This window comes from Quercus suber, unplaced genomic scaffold (assembly GCF_002906115.3).
Source record: "Quercus suber isolate HL8 unplaced genomic scaffold, Cork oak 2.0 scaffold_34, whole genome shotgun sequence".
NCBI classification, from domain to species: Eukaryota; Viridiplantae; Streptophyta; class Magnoliopsida; order Fagales; family Fagaceae; genus Quercus; species Quercus suber.
Genome location: NW_027069499.1, coordinates 97,408 through 120,009, shown reverse-complemented (window position 1 = coordinate 120,009; position 22,602 = coordinate 97,408). Strand labels below are relative to the sequence as shown.

The 22,602-nt window shown below is 31.8% G+C and overlaps 1 protein-coding gene and 2 long non-coding RNA genes across 3 annotated transcripts; all 3 read right to left on the bottom strand.

Moving 5' to 3' along the window:
• Window positions 1-6,780: 6,780 nt before the first annotated feature.
• On the bottom strand, window positions 6,781-8,236 carry LOC112005354 (uncharacterized). Its single transcript, XM_065770703.1, has 2 exons — window positions 7,819-8,236; window positions 6,781-7,101 (listed from the first exon to the last, which is right to left on the bottom strand). Exons 1-2 carry the CDS (start codon window positions 8,200-8,202, stop codon window positions 7,027-7,029), a joined length of 459 nt encoding a protein of 152 aa, XP_065626775.1. The 5' UTR covers window positions 8,203-8,236; the 3' UTR covers window positions 6,781-7,026.
• A 1,793-nt stretch (window positions 8,237-10,029) lies between these two features.
• LOC112022435 (uncharacterized) lies at window positions 10,030-11,321 on the bottom strand. The gene is made up of 3 exons (XR_010627909.1): window positions 11,161-11,321; window positions 10,395-10,639; window positions 10,030-10,284 (listed from the first exon to the last, which is right to left on the bottom strand). It is a non-coding gene; the product is annotated as an uncharacterized LOC112022435 (long non-coding RNA).
• Window positions 11,322-20,440: 9,119 nt separating this feature from the next.
• Window positions 20,441-22,602, bottom strand: LOC112009108 (uncharacterized). Its single transcript, XR_002882640.2, has 4 exons — window positions 22,254-22,602; window positions 21,766-21,914; window positions 21,068-21,129; window positions 20,441-20,983 (listed from the first exon to the last, which is right to left on the bottom strand). It is a non-coding gene; the product is annotated as an uncharacterized LOC112009108 (long non-coding RNA).

Genomic DNA, 22,602 nt, shown 5'->3' with positions numbered 1-22,602 from the left:
GAGAGAGAGAGAGAGAGAGAGAGAGAGAGAGAGAGAGAGAGAGAGAGAGAGAACTTTTTGTGTGTGGAAAAACAGAAAATTATGCAAGGAATGATTGAGAGAACAACAAATTTATAGCAAGAGGTTAAGAATAAGAAGAGTCAAAAATAAAAGAAGATAAAGGGGTAGGGGAATAGTGATATTAAGTTAGAGAGTAGTGGGGATATGAAAAGTTAAAATGGAATGAGAAAAGTTGAAGAAGGTATAATAATAAATAAGAATAATTAAAAATAAGATTAATATGATATTTTGATTTTAATAAAATGGAGTTATTAATTCACTTTAAATGTTAAACAATTATATGAAAAATTGAAAAGAAAAAAGATGATGACATGGCTGCTGATGTGGCTTAACAGGAGCGTAGCAACATTAATTGCTATGCTTCAGCTTTTAGTAATATATAGATTGGTTGAAGGCCCATTAAAATAATGTGAAATACACAACCACCAAAACAAAGGAAGAAATAGAGACGTGATTGATATTTTTGTAGAGTGGTATTTATTACATGCTCTTTTACACAACCATACACATTAAATTTGCATTGAAATTATAACTCGAAGCCATGATTTTAGTGCAAAATTTACTTGTGTATACAGTTGTGTGCAAGAGTTTGTGTAACAAGTAACAACAATTACCGATCTTAGTAAGAATAATACTAAACAATAGATGGGTCTTGCAGAAAGGGAGCAGCCAAAGTGATGGCAAACCACAAACAAAATCTACAGAGTTTAGAAGGAGGACTTTGTTGTTCCCCCTCCAATCTGAAACAAAATCTTCCAAATATAAATTTAACTTTTTTTTTTCCTAGTTGGGGACAAGTATAGTGTAATGAAGGATATGGTCATGCATTGCAAAACAAAATTGTTTAAAATAAAAAAGATTGGTAGCTTTGGCTAAATCCAGAGATGGGGGGAAAAATAGTTCGAATTCTTACAGCAAGAAATTTGAAGTTCGTTAAAAAAGACTACTTATATTTGAGAAGAAAAACCCAAATATGTCACTTGCAACATGAATTGGATAATTCATACTCCATTGTTGTATCTATAAAAAATTAACTGGATGTAAGATGAACACAATCTTTTTAAAATTTTCATGTTAGAGGGAATAGAGAGTTTCTTTCTCAATATATTGGATGGTTATGGGCCATTGGTCCCTATAAAAAAAGCTCCAGTGAAAATTGCTTTGTTAAAGCTGATTATGAAAAGACAAAGACTTTACCTTAGTCCAAGTGTAAAAGTATTTCCCCAATTTGATTATTAGTTATTTTGTTTACTTTTGACGAAGTGAATTTGATTGTGATTCAACTTTTGATAAAGCAATTTAGCCTCGGAATACAGGTGGTATTCGATTTTAGGCCTAGAGAAGCAAGGCTTATGGACTTCAACATTATGGAGTAACAAATACCAAAAATAGCACTTGTAAAGACAATGCATAAACTTGTGTAAATTTTTTTTTTTTTTTTTTTTTTGTTTTAGCATAAAAACATATTCTCTCTTTTCTATTTTACATACCCATTTTTCAAAACACCCCACAAGGTTATTTAATATACACTACATTTTATTCAAATATTAATTTTTCATTTTTTTCTTGATTTTTTTAAAATTATTTTTATTTCTTTACCCATAACAACCATCATCCATTCTCTTCCTTCAGTATCAAGATACGTAAAAAAAAAAAAAGAATAAAAAAATAAATACAAACTGAATAGTACCAATATAAATTTACACATAACAACCATGTATTTTTTTTTTTTACATAATTTTATATAGCTTGATGTTGGTGAATTTTAAGTTTTATTAGTTAAAATATGAGACTTTTTTTATAATACAAGTCCTGATTCCACTACAAATTTCAAAATGTAACAAAAAGTTTTTGCAAGCCCATTGTAGTGATTGGCTTATGTGATCCAGACTGTTCATACATACTATGGGCTAGAAAGTTTTGAAAGCTCAGAAATAGTTGGGATTGCTTATGGGCTTTGAAAGTTGTAACGCTTCTCATCACTTCTCTTTAGTTTCCTCAAATGGGTCGGATCGGGTTAGGAAAGAAAGGTTCTAGATTGAGTTATGTGTTTTTAATACGGATCAGGCTGTATAATTGTTGGTTTTTCAATGGGCTGGATTGGGTCAAAACTGTGGACCCAACCCTTGTTTCTAACTCTAACCTGTCCTCTCTCTTGACCACAAGGCAAAAGCTTGCGGTCTAGCTTCTGGCCACCAAGGTGTGTAGCCAATCACTACCATCATTCACTCTTTTGGATTGAGGTTCCTTTGGGCTACACTAAAACCCATCAGCCTTTCTAAAGAGACCAAACCCTTACTAAAGAAAATTCTAAGATTCTATTTGGTGCAATTAATGCTTAGCTTTGCAAAAATCCTCAAAACTCTTCAAGTTAAGCATTACAAATGCAATTTATTGCAATTGAAGCTAAAGTGATTGTACTAATTTTTTCAAAATAGAACGAACTTCTTTTCCATTTTTGTTTTTCTTTATTGGGTCGTGACAATGAGCCCATTTGTATATTAATTTTTTGAATTGTTATATCTTTTTATATTTTAGCCTTCAAGGAATTAATACCTTGTCACAGTCACCCCAACAAATCAATATATCATCATTAAATAGTGACAAGTTGAACTGTTCTAGAACTTGGCTGAGTGTAAGAATGAGTGATACAATATGGGCTTTTGGGCAGGTTCTAGTTAAATCAGTGGAGCCCCTTGGTCATTAAAGAAACTGCTTGAACGCCCATTAAAAGGTTAACCTCTTCTCTTTTCCAATAGTGACAGGTTGAACTGTTCCAAAACTTGGCTGAGTGTAAGAATGGGTGGTACAATATGGGCTTTTGGGCAGCTTCTAGTTAAATCAATGGAGCCCCCTGGTCATTAAAGAAATTGCTTGAAGGCCCATTAAAAGGTTAACCTTTTCTCTTTTCCAATTGGGACAAGTATAATAGCTTTGGCTAAATCCAAAGATGGGGAAAAATAGTTTGGAATTCTTACAACAAGAGAATTGAAGTTCTTCAAAAAGACTACTTAACATTCTTATATATAAGAATAAACACCCGAATATCTCTCACTTGCAACATAAATTGGATAACTCATACAACATTGTCGTATCTATTTGTGTAAAATAAAGTACTTTGATCTCATTATGAGCTCTAAAACACGTAGTATTGAAATTCAATTCACTAAGCAAATTGGCACTTCTCTATAGCTATGCCTTCAAACTGCTTAGTATTTTTAAATCTTAAACTGGTATTAATTTCGAAGGAAACATTAGGCATTCCTATGCTTTATTAAAAACTAAAAGAAGCCTATGAAGCTAACTGACAAGACATCTGCCAATCATCATAGATGAGCACAATATAGATACCATAACATATGGAACTTAATTAGTGCTAAAATTGAGCTGAATACATGATAGCATCAAGGGATATTTTTGGAAGAAGTCATATCAAACCAGGCGAGTAAATTGGAACATGTGGAGCAATTGCCTAGTATACTATTGTTAGAAGCTACAAATATGTTCCACATTTTGTGTCTGAAACCTGTGAAAGAGTTCGCAAATATTTTAAAAATAATCATTGATTGGAAGTTAGAATCTTATACCAAGAAACATAATTAATTGAACAAAGTTGACAACCACAAAGCACCTTCTTGTTGGTGGAAAACCTATTAGTCTAGTACTGATATGGGAGAGCCTCAAGATTGACTTTGATCCTTCAAGGAACAAGACTTGAGCATTTTTGTGGTAGGAGCCAGATTTTCCATCTTTCTCTATTTCAGGCACCATGGCATCGGCATAGGACAATATAAAGTTCTTGATGTACAAAAGGGAATTGGGAAGCTTCTGCTGGTGAGGACAGCAATGACATCAAGAGTGCTGAGTCTTTTGAGCCATCTGAAGTGGAAGCGAAAAACCAAAAAATAGCACTATGTCCTCAGGAGATTACTTCTCATCCCACGTTTGCCACCAATTTCAAAATGTCAAATAAAGTCTTTGCAAGCCCATCACAATGAGATTGTTGCATTTGGTGATGAAAACTGGATTTAAAACTAGGCATACGAAATATACAATTTTCCTTCCCTATATTGCAAAATGGAATGCATCAATTTTTGCTTGTTATAAATACACCCTGGATGATGGATTTTTAAATTAAAACATTATTTTAATCAACAAGAGAGGATTAGATCCCATGGAGCATAATATTCCAAAAATGGCTAGTAAAATTTTCTAGGAACAAAGGATGTACAATTCTTCTCTATTTCTATTATAATGACAATTAGTTCAATGGTTTATAGTATATGAGCTAATGCCATTTATTCCCTTAATCCATTCAGAATAGATTTTGATGTTGGCCTTGACAATGTGTTGTATAGAGAATTAAAAGGATAGGTGATGGTAAGGAATATGTTTAACAAGTACCAACAAAAAAGAGAACTAATGCTAATGCATGTCTTTTTGGCATGTACCTATTTGTAAAATGAAATTCTGTATTTGATAAACAACTTGGTTGTGTAACAGCAATATACTCCTTGCATGTAGTAGGTCTGCAAAACCAGTCTAAGTATCCACAAATAAAAAGAACCCAAGAATTAAAGAAATGTGAAGCAATTGTTAAATCAAAGCATACTCTACTGGATTGTGTAGAATATATACCTGACTGTAACATTCATTTGATGTAGCAAGCCAACAGTTTTGTGAATGGCAGAAGGTATTGGAGATAGGGTAAGCTGGCCATAGCTCTCAATATCGACCATGTCATTGTCTCTGGCACTATGTAAGTGGTCTTGCAACAACTTTATGCATCCCCTCTTTCTAGACGACTGATGAGAATAGCATACGGACTCTAGAGGTCCTGGTTGATGAGGTCCTGAATCTTATGTTTAAGGTAGTATCAACCATAAGTCCAATGTCCCCTTCCTTGCATAAGGTATTCACATCGAGCATTCGGNTCAGTGAGGCACTAATTAAAATGTGCCACTTCTGTAATTTATGTTCTGTACTATAACAATAATCCAAAAATATTATAAGTATGTACCACAATCAGGAGAATCAAATAAAAAACTAGCTGAACAACAAAACTTTAAGAAACATAAGGTACACAGCCAACCAACCATCCATCACAACTAGTGTATATTAGTTTATTGCGCATCTCAGGAATGTTTCTGGTGTGAAAATAATCTTTTGATATGCTGAAAAAAGTTTATCTTTCTTTATCATACCCATCACATATTACTAACCAAGGATATGATTGTGGGTCAGTAGGAGGATAAGAAAGCATAAGTTGTTTCTCACTGCTTGGTTCTTGCATTTGCTCTTACCTTTCATGTGCCTGCTCCATTCCTTTAAGACATGATGAAATTAAGTTAATTACTTTTTCACAAGTACTATTTAAAAAAAAAAAAAAACATAAGAGAGAGTAGAACAATTATACAAAAGAGGCGAGGGGGCGGGCTAGACTAGAGAGATAGATGTTCATGTGATCTACACTACACTCAATATTTTTACTTATAAAATTATTCTTTTTTTTTTAGAAAAATAAAATTATTCCTAATTAAGTAGGTTGAAGAAAAAGAAGAATTTTGTCCTGTAATTAAGTTAATAGTTTATTGTGGACTAGAGTTCAATGATAGCTAGTTCACTAATTGAAAAAAAATAAAAACTTCGTGATTTATAAGTGTAATATATGGGATTGGAAGGTGTATATGAAATTCTAGGAAAGAACAAAACAACCAAATTCACATGCCTGAAAAAGAAGAGCAAAGCTCTAGGGTTGTACATTTCAACCTCCATCTAAAATCATCTTTCTATAACCTTGTTTAATTTTTTTCTTAATTGTTTAAACAACAATTTCATCACTCATCAGTGTTAAGAATGCTGGCAAATATAATTGCAAAATAAGGCATAATTTCAATAATATATTGCATGCATAACAATAGACTATTGTTTCATGGATCTTATTGAAATAAATTGACAAAAATAATTCGGGTTAAGTTACTACAATAATATCTTCAGTGTAATTATTTATTGCTTCGTGTTTGTTATTGTAGCAAATTACAAAACAATTACTATTAGGTTATTGCAATGATATTTTTGTTACAATAAGTTACCACTTCTAGATTTTCATAGTCATAGGTATAGGTTGCAAAAATAATTTGGATCAACTTGCAATTTCTTCATTTTATGAAAATTTTCTAATGCAATAATAGGTATTAAGGCTTCTATTGCAACTGAAAAAAAAAATTAGAAATTATTATAACTAATTATTATAGATGCAATAATTACTATTACAATAATATTACTTTTTGTTGCACCAGCACTTAATGTAATAAAGTAATTTTGGTGTAGTGATTTAACTATGTTCACATAGTACTTAAAAGAGAAATTTTGGAATGTGCAAGAATAGATGAAGAATTTTGAAAAAAATGTCAAGTTATGATATATATTAAAGACCAACAAGACATTGTAGTTGTTACATGAGTCTTAGATAATATTACAAGAATACATGATAGAGACGATGTTAGGTCTAGGTGGGAATTTGAACCTATTGCAGCGCTTCTTAACCGCCGCTATAGGTTCGATTTTTTTTTTTTCCCAGTGGGCCTTAAAATCTCTGTTTTCCCTAAATATGTCAAACCTATTACAAATATATTTTTCAAACCTGCTTAGAACCTATAATAATTTTAACTCTTCTAACACAACAATACTACAAATGTAATTAATTAACAACATTACAAATATCTCCAAACTAACGTAATATTAACATTGAAATATATTATCAAATACATAACGTTGTCTATAACCACCATCATAAGATTAACAAAAAAGATGTGGTATTTTGAATAAAACAACCGCTCAAATTAAGTTAATACAACAATCAAAGTTCCAAAGTGTTTAAAAATATCCTTTAACACTTGCAAAAAATGCAGTTGTTCTTCTGTAGTTCTTTGTACACAAAAAAGTTCTCGAACACCAAGATAAAACTTATAAGCTGCTTGGTTGATAGGATGCGGCTGATGATTTTTGGAGAGCTGGAGATTGTTGAGCCGAAGGAACATCCTACATACAAAGTATAATCACTCAATAAGTGCACATAAATGAAATAGAATGACAAGAAAATATTACCGAGGCAAAAAATGTAAACAAGTTTAACAAAGACATTTTATTCGCACTCACAACAACAACGAAGTGCTTACAAAGAGAAAAATATTGACTAAGTCATTGTTAATATACCTCATTGCATTGGGAAGAAAAAATATAAAAAACCAATAGTAATTATCCATATGCTATGCTATCACAATAATGGAAAAAGTCGTCATTTTTCGTATGCAATCACTATCCAAAATGCCCCAAAATGCTTTCCTTAGAAATACTCGTAACATCTCATCTTCTTCTAGAATTCGGTTTGGGTTTTTTGCTTTTTGTTAATGTAAGTACTTTACAGTTTTGTTAGTGAAAATGTGTAAATATTAAGGCATGCATCTTTTTGATTAGAGTGACCCATCATGCCACATATGATGTGTGCTACAATGTCAACACTCTTACATATTCTTCCTTCCCTATCTACATCAAGTTCATTGATTTGCATATATTTGAAATAATATATTGTATATATATATATATATATGAGAATTGCAACACTAAAAATGTACTCTATACAACAACGGAAATCTCCAATTAGGCAATGACACAATTTAGAAGAGAGTGGTGCAACATCCTACATACAAAGTATAATCACTCAATAAGTGCTAAATGACTAAGTCTTTGTTAATATACCTGATTGAATTGGGAAGAACTTTGTTGCATTTGTTGGAGCATGCGAGCCATTCTTTCCTCCATTCTTTGCTCCATGTCTTCGAATTGACTAAGTCTTTCCTTCATTTCATCAAAACTTGCAAGTTTATCCTCCATAGTAGCCAAGGAAGCCTTCAGTTGTGCAACTTCGTTGTCCCTTTCTTGACTTGACTGTATTTCAATGTCCGTGCGAGCACTCTTGCTACTTTGACCACTTGGGCTTGGACCAAATCCTACCCCACGAATACGGCCTTTGCGCTCCTTACCCATCACTTGAGCAAACACATCATTTGTTGACCATGCAATACTACCACTCATGTCAGATGACTGCAACTGATTTGAAGAATCATCCAACAATAGCTTCATTTTGTCCTGATAGTTGGGTTTGAACAAAATAACAAAAGTTATAAATCATATAGTTAAAATGACCCCACAACATATACATACATATATATAGGATGGGACAAACAAGCACCAATATGTACCAGTAACTCTCAAGAGAAAATTGACAATCTACAGGCAACTCACCACATAAACCTCTCCAAAAAATAATAATAAAAGGAAGTCATATGCATGCTGTTATAGGAATTCAATGATAATATCCAGTTATTCCAACCCACTCCCTACAAATTCATGTTTTTAGACTTTTTGGACCTAAGTCTACCCACCTTTTAGGTTAGAAACTCAAATCTGGAACTTACAATAAGCAATGCAAATAAACCTTGAATCCAATTACTCATAAAAGGAAAACAAATTTAGACCAAAATTATTCTCTATATACAAACAGTGTTCACAAATGGTGACTCTGCATAGTTCTGTTTTGGTAATAAAATCTTTCCAATTGGATTCTTAAAAAAAAAGAAAAAAAAAAAAAAGAAGAAAAATCGAAAAGCTGAAATTGGAGCTATGAGGCATCATTCTGCATTTCGCAACATTACACCACTGTATATACAGTCCAAATATGAAGTAAATAGAACATGCTAACAGGACAGATGTCATTGCAGCTCATCGGATGTAATTTAGCAATCTAGAAGTTTTGATTGCAGGAGGCTTACTTGGTTTTGTATACTGTTGTCTGAGGCCTCAACATTCACACATTTTGTGTCTGAAAACCTGCAGAAGAATTGATAAAGATTTAAAAATCATTTATGATTGCAGGTCCAAAGTTATTACCAACAAACACAATTCGATTAAACAAACCTAACAACCACAGAGCATCTCTAGCTTTAAAAAGCATCTATATCTATATATTACTAAAAGCTGAAGCGTAACATTTAATGTTGCTACGCTCACATCGAGCCACGTCAGCAGCCATGTCATTCCCATCATCTTTTCTAAATTTATCCTACAATTTTAAAATAATTTTTATCAATTTTAAAATACTAATAAAACTAAAATTATTGTCAGCCTATCTCCACGTCAGATCCTCTTTCTACAGAAACCTCTCCTCTCAAAGCATCAACATTGTTGAAGTTAGCATCTACTAAATGACTTCTATTAGTTGCCCAGTAACTCATATTCATTTGCCTATCCAATTTGACACTTTCTTCATTGCTTATTGTTAACACAAACGATAAAATAAAGCTATGTGCACATACACACGAAAGTCTTGTCTTAATTCTCTTAGGCTTATGCTAAAAGACTAGAATCATCTAATAGTTTGTAGTTACCATTATTATTTTTAACAAGGGGTAGAATTCCCACATTCGAACTCACTGAGTTGGGGGCCGCTCCCTCTCCTATTTCTTAGGAATTGTATTGATATAGTCCTAAAACAAAAAAAGCCTTATGAATCTCTAGTATGCTTTTCATGTGCATAAAATATGATCTTCACACACCACATTGGCAAGCATCTTCATCACATGGTAGACAAAATTAAATGCTTAATCATTTCTATAAATACACTAAAACCCAACTGCAAATCTTTGAAAATATAACAATGGTGAAGCTACAAAAGGAGTTTAGCATAAAACAACTACACGCCATTTTGACATAATAAGCTAATTCAATACTAACAAACTATAAACCATCAAAGACTTTTGTTGAATCTATTCTTATGAAATATGAAACACAACTTCTCATATATACTAGTTTCACTAAAAGCCCATATAAAACTAACAAATCCTATCTAAAAGCAATCCAATATGCATTCTCTCAATTTCTTAATAATCATTCTCCTTTTGGTATGATCCATGATGGAAAAGAGAGATAAAATAAACATACCACTGCATCATCAGTATACCAATGATCAACAAGTATTTCCCAATCTTGTTTTATGCATCCTGTGTTGTCTTTGTTCTTTACCCGTGCTTTGTTTCTTGAATCGGGTATATAGTGTTGTTTCTTCAGCCTAGACTTATGATCCCTCCATGCCTTCCCAATTTTTTGTAAGGTAAATGTCTTTAGAGCCGCATATGCAACAGGATCAGCAGGGACACTATATTTTCGCTACAATCAAATAATTGAGTTATCAAATTACAAATGTTTTTATGCTAAAACAGTAATGTAAAACCTAGTACAGAATGTCATAATTACAAGTATTATAACTTCTTTAATACCTTTACAAGACGCCAACACTCTTCTTTAAATTCTTCTGGCATGGCCTTCCAATTAAGAAATCTAATCGGGCACATGTGGGGTTTCCGTGCAATCGTACCCAAGAAACCAGTGAAAGTCCTCGCCCCATCATCAACCGGCTGATGCATACTATTTAGCGGCAACTCAATTTCTTCCTCATCGGGAAGATCCCAAATATCCAAGTACTTGCTTGGCCCACGAGTGACACGTATGGCTGCCTGCACATCTTAATTTTGAAGGAGACAATATCAACAATGTCAAACAACAAGGAATGCAAAGCTAAGGATGAGTCTAAATATTTTATTAAACAAGTGGTCATTATACACTAAAGAAAATAAAATATTAGAAACATGCTTAATGGTACATGTTTTCAATCAAGATGTGAAGAGGTACTCAAAACTTTGAAGCCTGCATGATTTTAAGAATAATTGAAAACTTTGGTTTTTTAATTGAACCATGCAACATATAATATATATATATAATATGGTGTGAAGCAAATTTATCATAGTCATATTCTTAGCTATTAATATATTTCTGATGGGAGTCAAATAGCCTTTCTTTTAAGGTTGCATGATGCAAGATCTCAGAATTAACCTCTAAGGAGAAACCTAAAATTTTGTGTAGGTAATGGTTGAGAGGAAACCAACTTACATGCCCATTTGTTTCATAAATTTTATATAAGGGTTCACAACTTACATGCCCATATCTTGTGTATGAATGGTAAACTATAGAGTAAAAAGCCCATACCTTGCGTAGAAACTTCATGCGCTTCTTGTTGTCCCCCACTTCATCCACATCTTGTGAAGAAGCTCTTTCCAATGTTGCAGTCTTAGAACGAGTGCGCAGCTTTGTCTTTCGCCTTCCCATTTCAAGCATCCGAGTCTAAAATAAACAAATATATAATTAGCACAATGACAATTAATGGTACAAGTAATTGCAACACTAAAACTTATCATAAAGCAAATCTATATAAGACTACACTTAAACAACACAAATACAATTTAATAGGCATTAATAGGCATCATCAAATAATTGCTATGGCCTTCATTTTGTGTGGGTGTTTATACCTATAGTGTACATATTAGAAGACATTAATAGGCATCCAAATGATCATAATATCTTCAACATTTCAAATTGCTAACACAAGACCACAAATTTCAGCATCTAACAATTAAATTAGAGAACATAAAAGGAAAACTAAAGAAAACGAATTACCCCATCAAAATACCCAAAATAAGATAAGGTTTCATAGATAAATTTTCATACAATTTTACAAGCATGAAAACCAAGGCAGAAAATATAATAAGTGATACAAAAGTATTAATTAGAGTCATCACCACGAGAGTCTTCATGTTTTCGCTCCCGTGAAGTGGCTATCTCAATTGCTATTTCACCACATACATCTTCAATTTCGCTCAACTGAAATCTCATGTCGTACAATTCCATTTTTAGCACTTGTACCTCAACCCAAATACACATAGACCCACACAATAAAAATTACAAGGTAATTTATGCTTAATTACAATAAAACTTTGGTATGGAATATGCCAACACTCTAAGATCCTAACATCCATTTATTTTATAATGATTATAATTTTAGACTATCATATCAATTTGTATAATTGTAATATTAAAATTTATAATAGTCCTAATAATTCTCGTTACCAAAAAGATAAAGAGTCGATGGCTATAATTGTCCAATACTAGTTGCATTAAATTTTACAACGGAGTAGTGATCTTATAAAATGTAACAAGCTTGTGCCAGCTGATAAAGCTATGATATCACACCAAAATTGTTAGTTCCTATTTAATTAGCATCTATGAAAACAAAAACTAAATCATTATCAGAGTACTCCACACCCTTAAGAGGTGGCCCTTGATGATTGTTCTTAATTTGGAACCACACAACACTCTCCAAACGTGTACTTAAAAATCAAATCTGATATATTTCACACACTTAGATGAGACAACTAATATATATATATATATATAGCTCCTAATATTATATGACATACAATTTTCAGACCCTTTTTGACAGAACAATTATTTAAGAAAACTATAAAGATAAAGAGGCTAGAGATATACCTCACGCCCTCGCCCACCACATATCCCTCCTCCGCCGCGCCCTCGCCCTCCTCTGCTGCATAGCCCTCCTCTGCCACATCCTCGATATTGCCATCCTCCTCCGCATCCTCATCCTCGCCCTCCTCATCACCATCGTCCTTGCCCTAGCCTTAACCTTGACCCTGACCCTTGCCATTGCCATAGCCGTCACCCACTCCCGCACGCTCGGCATTCCCGATTAGAACTTTCTTGCACACACGGCAAGTCTGATCGCCCTCGCCCGGGTTAGTAACAGTAGCGCAAATATTGCATTTGATGTCACTGGGTTGCATCGCATGATGCACATCGCGTTGGTGGAGGTCCAATTCGCAAGATATGTACGCAGATCTACACTTATTGCAAACATGGATCTGTGTATCGATGCAACCGGGTGACATCAAATGCAATATTTGCACTACTATTACTAACCTAGGCGAGGGCGATTAGACTTGCCATGTGTGCAAGAAAGTTCTAATCAGGAATGGGTGAAAACCTAAGAAGAGGTCTCTTTCAGTCTAATTATATGATGTAAAAAGAGTGTGTGAATGAAAACCCTAGTAGAAATTATTAAATACTAATAACCAAAATAATAAGTGAACCCATCAAAAAGTAAAATAATAATAATAATAATAATAATAATTATTATTATTATTATAGGTGAAATTACATATGATAGCTAAAATGACTATTAATTATTTAGTCGGATATTATCATTTCTAATATATATATATATATATATATATATATATATATATATATATATATATATATTATTATACTAGATACTTTCATTGAAAAAAAAAAAAAAAACCTATATAGTTGACACAATATAATGTTGAGGTGATCATAGTTATTAAACTTAGATTGACCCAGCCAGTCGAATCAGCCATGATGATGTCGACTTTTTTTTTCTTTCTTTTAATTCTTCTCACTATACCAAAAAAAAAAGTCTATTACATCAAGTATTAATGCAACAAAATATGTATAGTAGTATTAGACTATCACATCTACAAGTTAAAATTATTGCAATAGTAACTTAAAAGTTTTAAATTATTGTATCTACAATAATAAGTTGCAATAACTTATAATTTTCAGTTGTAATAGAAACTTTAATATATTAGAAAAAAATTGTTAAAATAACTTAAAATGAAGAAATCATTGCAATAAATTGATACAAATTATTTTTGAAATTTATTGCAATGAAATTTTGAACTTGCAATGAAGTTATCATTGCAATAATTTGATATTAATTCTTTTACAATTTATTGTAATAACAAATATGAAATTGCAACAAATATATCATTGCAATAATATTGTAATAAAATTCGTGAAGTAATAGCCCCCCCCTCTCTCTCTCTCTCTCTCTCTCTCTCTCTCTCTCTCTCTCTCTCTCTCATAATATATATAATATATATATCTCATTGCATCAAAGACGTCATTAAAATATTTAGAGTTTATTGCAACACAATTTTTGTTGCACAAAATTATTACCTCAAATTTATTGCAACACCTTGTATCAACTATTGCAATAACTCTAATGTTATTGCAACGACTCTAATGTTATTGCAATGATTTTTTCATTGCAATAAACTTTTTTTTTTTTGTAGTTATTCATCAAGTTTTAATTGCTATAATAGACTTGTTGATAGCACCACACCATCACTCTGACCCTTGCCATGCCTATCGCCCACTCCCTCACCCTTGGCACGTTACTTGACAGTAGAATCCTATACCATACTATTCAGCAAGCCTGATCACCCAAGTTAGCAATGGTAGCACATATATTGCATTTGATATCTCTTGCTCACATTGCGGAATGCACATCGGCTTTATGGGGCTCCAATTGGCTTGACCTTCTATACGCTAACGCAGACTCATTATAAATATAAACTCCTTGTCAATATCGTAATACAAGCCACAAGTAAATAGAAAAGTTTTCTTTGCTCAAGCTAAAGCAAAAGTTCGACAAATTTTTTTACATGCACTTGTACCAACCAAAATCAACTTGAAAACCCAATTTTTTTTCCTGATAATAGTGTCAGGCGACTATGCAGAACTTTAGACCTACAAACCATTGCCTTGTATAAAGACAAGATCTCCCTATACTCAGCTAAATAAAATACATATTAAATAAATCGGTTTCATATGATCATCATCGATTAATATGATGGGGAAGTGAGCAATCTTGCTCCACTCTTTTCCCCTCTTCTCATTAGAGCACTGTTCCTTCAACAAAGGAGACTACTCATCAATCCTCAGTGTGGCAGCCCATCTCTCTAGATAACATGTAATTGAGGTCAAGGCAGAAAGTGATTGTCGCACCATTCCTCAGCCAGTCTTATAAGTAAAAATCTGTCATTACTTCCCTCAAGTTCAACTATCATGTCGATTCTCATGAACAAGAACAAGGATTCCCTTAAGATGAATATTTATCATCATAGTTTGTTAACAATAAATAACAATCGTAGATTTTCCTGACATGAAAAAAAAAATTGTAAATATAAAATAGAAAAAACAGTACGTATATAGCACAAGTATAATATGTTTATATTTTAAATTTTGAAACAAAAAATTGAAACATTTTCCATTTAATTTTTTGAATACATTTCAACAAAAAAAATTGGAGATAAATACAATGAAAAGAATGTAAATATAATAATAGGTTAAAGGATCCTCAAAATAACTAGAATACATTGCAATATAAATGAGGATTATGATTATGATTATGAATATGATGAGGGTCGTGCATGACGACCAAAGAGAGAACGTAGCTATAGGATATATAATTTATTTTCTAAAATATTCATGAAATTATATATTATGATTAGTCATACGTTAAAAAAAAGTTTTTCTCATAAGAGAATTTCATTTAAATGTATTAAACTCTTAATTAAGAAATTTTTTTTATATAATCCTTTACCAAACCAACAAAAGGGCAATGATTTTTTTCCCCTCTAAAATAAATAATGTCATGCTGCTTTCTTTTTTAAGTAATGAATTTTGTGTTCTATATAAATAAAAATTTATATATTTTAAATAAAAATTTTCATTTACTCATATTATGAGTCAATTTACTAGTGATAGATTATATTGGGGATTAGGTTCTTCCAATCATGATAGTTAGAAAGGAATGAGAAAATAGAGTTTCAGACCATTAAAAAAATTTCAACTTGTAACAGTATATTTTAATGTTATCTTTAATCTCAAACCAATCAATTTCTTTTGAAGTATATAAAAAATGATAATGATCTCTCTTCTTGAATGCATTGCTTATCTCAATACATTTATAAATATATACCAAATCAAAACATACTTATATACAGGAATGGTTTGCAAACAAATAAATTGTCATATCAATCGTCACTTAACTATGATTAATTAGACGGATTAGAAAAACAATTTGTTGATAATCTATTGAGATTATTTTCTACTATTAAGAGCACTTTCTCTACAAAAACTACAAATTTGTCTCCCTAGAACTTTTAAAAAATAAACAAAACTAAGTAAAGTCTCATAATTCTACCCAATTGAGTCTATCTTTATTGCTAGTTATCTCTTATCTCCTATGCTTGGTCATCCATTTCGAAAATTCGAAGGTCAAATTAAGTGCTTGATAACAAACCATAAAGGAATTTTGTTCTGAATTCTAGATCTTCTAGATCTTCATAAAAGGCTCCTTGAGTCCACAGTCCAAATCTAATCCAGACTATCTAGTGTCCTTCAGTCTTTGGATAGCTACACCCAAATTATGATGAAAAGCAACAGGTGTACCATACTGAACATATGGTATTAAATCTACAAAATAAAGAATACTTTCATAAGATATATAATATAAGTTATGAAAATATCTATTAGAATTATATTGTCCAAATGAATTAAAAGAAACTGAAAGACATCTCTAATTAAGAGGAGAGTTTGAAATATAATTAACCTAGTAAACATGGTGAAGGATGAATTATTAAAGCAAAATCCATTCCACTGAGAAACCAGATAGCCATACATGGCTAAAATTTCCAGGTCAACTAGTAGGAACATCCCCATATAAGTGCCAAGCAAAATAATCCATCCTCACATTCTTGAGGAGATCCAAAAAAAAAAAAAAAAAAAAAAACAAACATAAAAGTGAGCAACAAATAACACCATGGAACATTAGTTTACCCAAAAATTAAAAAGAAAAAAGAAAAAAAAGTGAGCAACAAATAAGACCATGAAACCATCCAGGCTCTTCACTTCTTCTATTAGAAAACAAATAATTTTTTTGTGATTCTCAACTGCTTTTCAGTTGCTACAAAGCAAATCTTTGGTTCATTTTTAGTTTTAGATGCATCATGCAGATGGTGATTACAAAACAGCTGAGTTAAACAATGGTAAGTGGGCATAAGCTCTGAAACCTGTTAGAAGGTGCTCATTAATGCCAAAGCTAGAACTAGAAATTGTGTGCTCAACAATATCCACTTCCACATAACTTGTGAGGTATTTTAGAACTTTGATCTTGCAAGGAGCTACACTCTTCAAATCTATATATTACTAAAAGCTGAAGCGTAGCATTTAATGTTGCTATGCTCACATTGAGCCACGTCAGCAGCCATGTCATTCCCATAATCTTTTCTAAATTTATCCTACAATTTTAAAATAATTTTTATCAATTTTAAAATACTAATAAAACTAAAATTATTTTCAGCCTATCTCCATCATAAAGCCCACTTCTTTTAAATTTAATTCCACCAACCCACTTCTTCTAAATTTAATTCTAACTTAAAGTTCAAACCCAAGTCTTCTAAACTGAAAACCCTTAGAAAACCACAATTACAACCTTTGGATTTCCTTCCCTTTTGTTTCTCACATGTTCCTTCCCCTTCCCCTTCCCACCTTCTAATGGTAGATTCCTCGACAGCCACACCATCCACTTATTTTTTACATCTTCTTTACTCACCTTTATTCTCCCTATTAAAAAAAAAACTCTTACCCTCCCTGTTAGTCCACATTTGTTGTTACACTTCTTTCAACCTTTCCCCTTCCTCTTTGCCTCTATATCTCCCCACTACTCTCTACTTTACTGTTTTTCTAATATTTTCTCTTTTTTATATTTTGATTCTTCTTCTCCCCATTTTATTTTGTATAAATTCGATATCACTTCCCACATTCAATCCATATTTTTCCAACAAAAAACTGTGAGTAATCTCTCTCTCTCTCTCTCTCTCTCTCTCTCTCTCTCTCTCTCTCTCTCTCTCTCTCTCCCTTGGTGGATTTTTGTTCTTTCTTATAACTTTGATAAAGGGTGATGGTTTTTTTTTTTTTTTTTTTTTAAATTTTAAATACTAGCTATTGACCCACCCGTGTGATGCACTGTATAGTTTAACAAAAATAATATTTTTTTTACTTTTACAAAGACACATTTTTTTAGACAAAACTGTTTAAAAACAAATAAAATTTCACTTTACTTTAAAATTATATTTGTATGTAAACCTTTCAAAATTCATATCTTACTATCATAGGCTGAAAATAGACAGATGTCAAAACTTATATATGCTAAAATTTAAATTTTGGTTAGATCGTCTGCTTGAGCAGTTCTATGATGCATTGCCTTTGTTTTTGTTGGTTGCTGGAAATTATAGGAAATTATAGCTGAATTGTTTGGTATATTATCTGCATAAACATGATTATGTAATTTTTTCTCCAAAAAAAAAAAAAAAAAGCTACTATAAAACAATATATGTTGTATTTATTGCAAAATAATTAGAATCATAAATGTTTATAAAAAAAATAAATAAATAAAAAGTAGAAACACTTCTTATGCGAGTTGTATTTCTAACATTGTTGAGATCTTCTCTTCTAGATTGTAGTCACTTTTCAGTTTAAATAAATAAAGCAAGTTAATTTTAGATACTATGGGACAATACAATTTTATATTTATTCATAATGAAAAGAAAAAAGTACCTGCTATATCTTCTCTGCTTTCTTATTTGCTTAAATTGACATTGTTGTTGACATGCATATATTGGAGAATGTGGGTAGCAATTTGTTGCTTTTGAATTTATTTTGCAACTTTGCCTCTTTATCTTTTTGCATTCTTTATAAAATTCTACCAAAATAAAGAGAATTAGTGCAATACTTCTTGCAGACAAACCGAGGACTGAAGGCCCCATCAAATTAAAAATGTAAATTCTAATAATATATTAATTAATATTATCTAATTAAAACATTAAACAAAGAGAGAAAAAAAATTAAAGCTTACCTTCCTTGAAGCCCAAAAACTCATATTCTGTCTCGATATTACCTTGCTTAATCTCAATTAAAGTCTAAACCTATTTAATTTAATGGGTTTTGGTGGTGTAGAGCATGAATAGGTATTTCATTAATTCATCCAACAATTTGAGTGAGAGTAATGATACAATACAATTAGAGATAAAAGATGATTCCATTCAAATATTGTAAACAATCCAAATGACTCTAAAATTCAAGGGACAATCATATATAAATTTAAGCAAATATTGTGATGCAAAGATAATACCTGAGTCTTTTCCAATTCCAGGCGGATGTGGTTTCAACTCTATAAGCGAAGAACAAAATAATAAATTAAATTACATTTAAGTGATGAAGAATGGAATGTGTAATTGGAGGTTTTAGGTGTCACAATGGGAATTTGAAATGGCAACAAACCTTAATGAATCACACCCTAAAAGTAATTACACATTTTGATTGGAGCACATTATGGAACATTTCCCGCACCATGGAATCCACACCAAAATGACATTTTGTTAGGAGCAATTTCAGGGGAAATTACACTTATTTTCATTTTTATGAGTGATATAATTATGGTAGATAATAACCGGCCCATAAGTATGGAATTAGACTTTTATTATACCTATTCCTTTTTAATTATTAGTCATTAAGTCTTTACAATTATTGTGCCATTGAAGCGTAGCATTTATTGTTACTATTCTCCTGTTAAGCCACATCAACATCCATATCATTATTTTCTTTCAATAATAAACTAAATTATTTTTTTCCATTATTTTTCTATTAGTCTTTTAACGATTTCACAATTTTCACTTCAGCTTCTATAACACCGCTGAGATTATTATAATAGTATAAATTCATCACAAATTTACAACATTATCTTAACCAAAATTACGATGAAACAAAAGGAATAAAAAATAGACTTTATAGTAATTTATCACCCAAAAAATTGGTAGGCATTTTCAAATTTATAGCCATGTAAATTGTGTTTTGACATAAACTCAAATTCCTATTTCCAAAAAAACTAAGTATAAGCTTTATGCTGACGAACTATATATTTTTGATTAGTCTAGGTGCGTTGGGGTTCTTCAAATTGTTCTTCTATTATTGAGTTTCTTTCTACTCTTAGAATTGTCCCTTGAGTTATTTTTTTTCTTTGAAGTTGTTTTGTTGTTGTTGTTGTTGTTGTTTTTTTTTGTTTTTTTTTTTTTTTTTATGTTCACCATCATGAACATCATGGATTTTCTTTCTTTGTTTTTATTTCATCATGATTAATATTACTCTTATTACCTAAAAAAAAAACTAAGTATTAACCCAAAAAAAAAAATCAAGCAAAGTTGTATAAAAGGGAGAGAGAAGACTTTGTAATGGGAAATTAAAAAAACACAATTCCAAAACAAATTTAAAAAAAAAAAAATATCAACCTTAAACAAAACTATAAGAAAGAAAGAAAAAATCAGAGAGAGAGAGAGAGAGAAGAATATAGTTCACCTTAGAAAAATGTTAATCAAACATACAAAAAAATAATAATATGATATATTTGCAGAGATAAAAAGATAAAAAATACTTATAGAAATATATATATTTTTAAATAATACTTGAATTAATTTTTACTTTTTATATACTACACTCAATTATATAATATTTATTTATTCCCACGCATTGCGTGGGTATGCGACTAGTCTTTCCTAAAGACTGAAACTTTTACATTTTGATCACCTCTCTTGTCAAGAAATTGGTAGAAACATCCAATTTGTGACAAGTGGTGAGCCACCAATTTCAATGAAACATGGACAGATCCAAAAGAAATCTTGTTTCGTCTTACAATTGTTGCTTTAAAGTCACTCAAAAAGCTCCACTTTAGATTTGCATATACATCTTTTTCTCTTTCTCCAAACTTCAGTAAATTTGGAAGTCCCCCCAGGTCAGTCTCTTCACACAAATCGGTCATGAATTTTTTCTGAGTTAAATAAGTTGTCACTCTCCCTCCAATTGAGAAATTTTTCTCTTGAACTTATATCCCAGCACACTCCAGCAAATAGGGGGATACAGCCTTATCCCTGTGGCAGCCATATCCATTGGGTGAGACTTAATTGCTGCATCACAGAAGACTGTAATTCTATTATTTGCCGGAGGTTATACAAAAAAAACATTCTTCGTAAAGTAACTTCTATCTGGCAATTATTACAGGAGTAAGATGAATTCTTTAGATGCAAATTGCATTCACCTAAACAAAGTAAATAAACCTAAATTAGAAAATAACAAAAATTAAAACTAGGGAATTAGAAAATAAAAAATATTAGAAACATACATCTGCCTTCAATCACATCATACTTCCTAGAGAGCAATGGTTATTGCAACCACATCCTTGGCCTGCAATTAGATATATATAAGAAAATTAAGCATACGAAATGCTAAATAAGTTGTAATGGAAAAGCTTCAATTTCGTCTCTCTCACACACAACTTTGTTAGTTCATGTTTTAGTGTTAGGTCTTAATTTAGTGTACCTATTTGATGAATCAGCAATTTAAGAGAAGAAAATCATTTAAAAAAAAAAACATAAGTAATTCCATATAACATATAAACAGCGCCGTGTGTTCTTTTTTGTTGCACTGTGCTACCTGTCTCCTGGTACATTTTAACAAAAAAAAAATTGTGGAAAAACCTATGAAAAAAAGCTAAAGATTTCTCTGAACCTATCAATTTTTCTCTCTTTGATAACAAAGCTAAAAGCTGGACTTTTATAAGCTAAAGTCAAACAGAGACACAGAGTATTATCCCATATATACAAGTACAAGAGTAAGACCTTCTGTCATTTATAGACAAGTTGGAAAGCTTTTCATTTGGAATATAAATATATATTTATAAAAAAAAAAATCAAATCTTGGAAACAATAACATCTAAATAGATAATAGACCTAAGAATCAAGATATAGATAAAGCAAACCAGTTTAACAAATAATGCAAGATGAAATGCAGAATAACAAAATCATCCATATTCTATTTTACCTTTTCTTTCCTAGTCCCCCAATTCCAATATCTAATTCGGTTGTGCGTAGATTGGCACCTAAGAACTTGTTAGGACCCATTTTCTTTCTCCGCCTCGGATTGAGAGTTCTTTTGGGCCTCATTCTTTTAGAATGAGATGGCTCACTGATCTGACCAAATAGAGAGAAAAAAAAATCATCTCAAATTTATTAGCTACACAAATATCTACCATCAACGTAATATATGAACCAAAAAATAACAAACAAAGAAAAAAAAATGAATGGAGTAGTCACTGAGCAAGAAATAGAGAGGTGTAGATTTAGCCGTGGCTAAGAGGAGGGGACTTTGTTTCGGCTGATGAGAACAAGAGAGAAAGGACGGGGTGAAAGAATTTAGAGAACTTAAAAGGTCTCTTTGGTGCAATAGAAGAGAATGACAGCTTATTATATAGAGAAATACAAAACAGAGCACGCTGGGTTTACAGAGGGAGAGAGAGAAAACGTGGTCACCTGGGCAGAGTTCGGAGCTGATGAACTGACCGATTTCAGCGCCGGTGAGAGATGGGCTTGTCAGTTGTGCTGGGTCTTCGCTGGGATGGGTTCTTCTCTCAAAAGATTTTTTCACGCGTGAGATTATGATGAACTGAACCACTGGTGTCTGATATAAAGGCTTGGAAAAGAAAAATTAAAGGAAGTGAATGTTGGTTCAGAGAGGTGGGTGAGATGAGTCAGTTGATATAAAGGCTGGGAAAAGAAAAATTAAAGGAAGTGAATGTTGGTTCAGAGAGGTGGGTGAGATGAGTGAGTTGGATTTGAAGTGATGGCATCTGAAGGAAGAGAGCAAAAATCGGGGAAAATG

Excerpts from the sequence above, each read along its gene's own strand:
- LOC112005354 (XM_065770703.1), bottom strand. The coding sequence starts at position 8,202 with ATGAAGCTATTGTTGGATGATTCTTCAAATCAGTTGCAGTCATCTGAC. Across the intron at positions 7,102-7,818 it reads GTTCTTCCCAATTCAATCAG|GATGTTCCTTCGGCTCAACA; the intron begins GTATATTAACAA and ends CTTTGTATGTAG.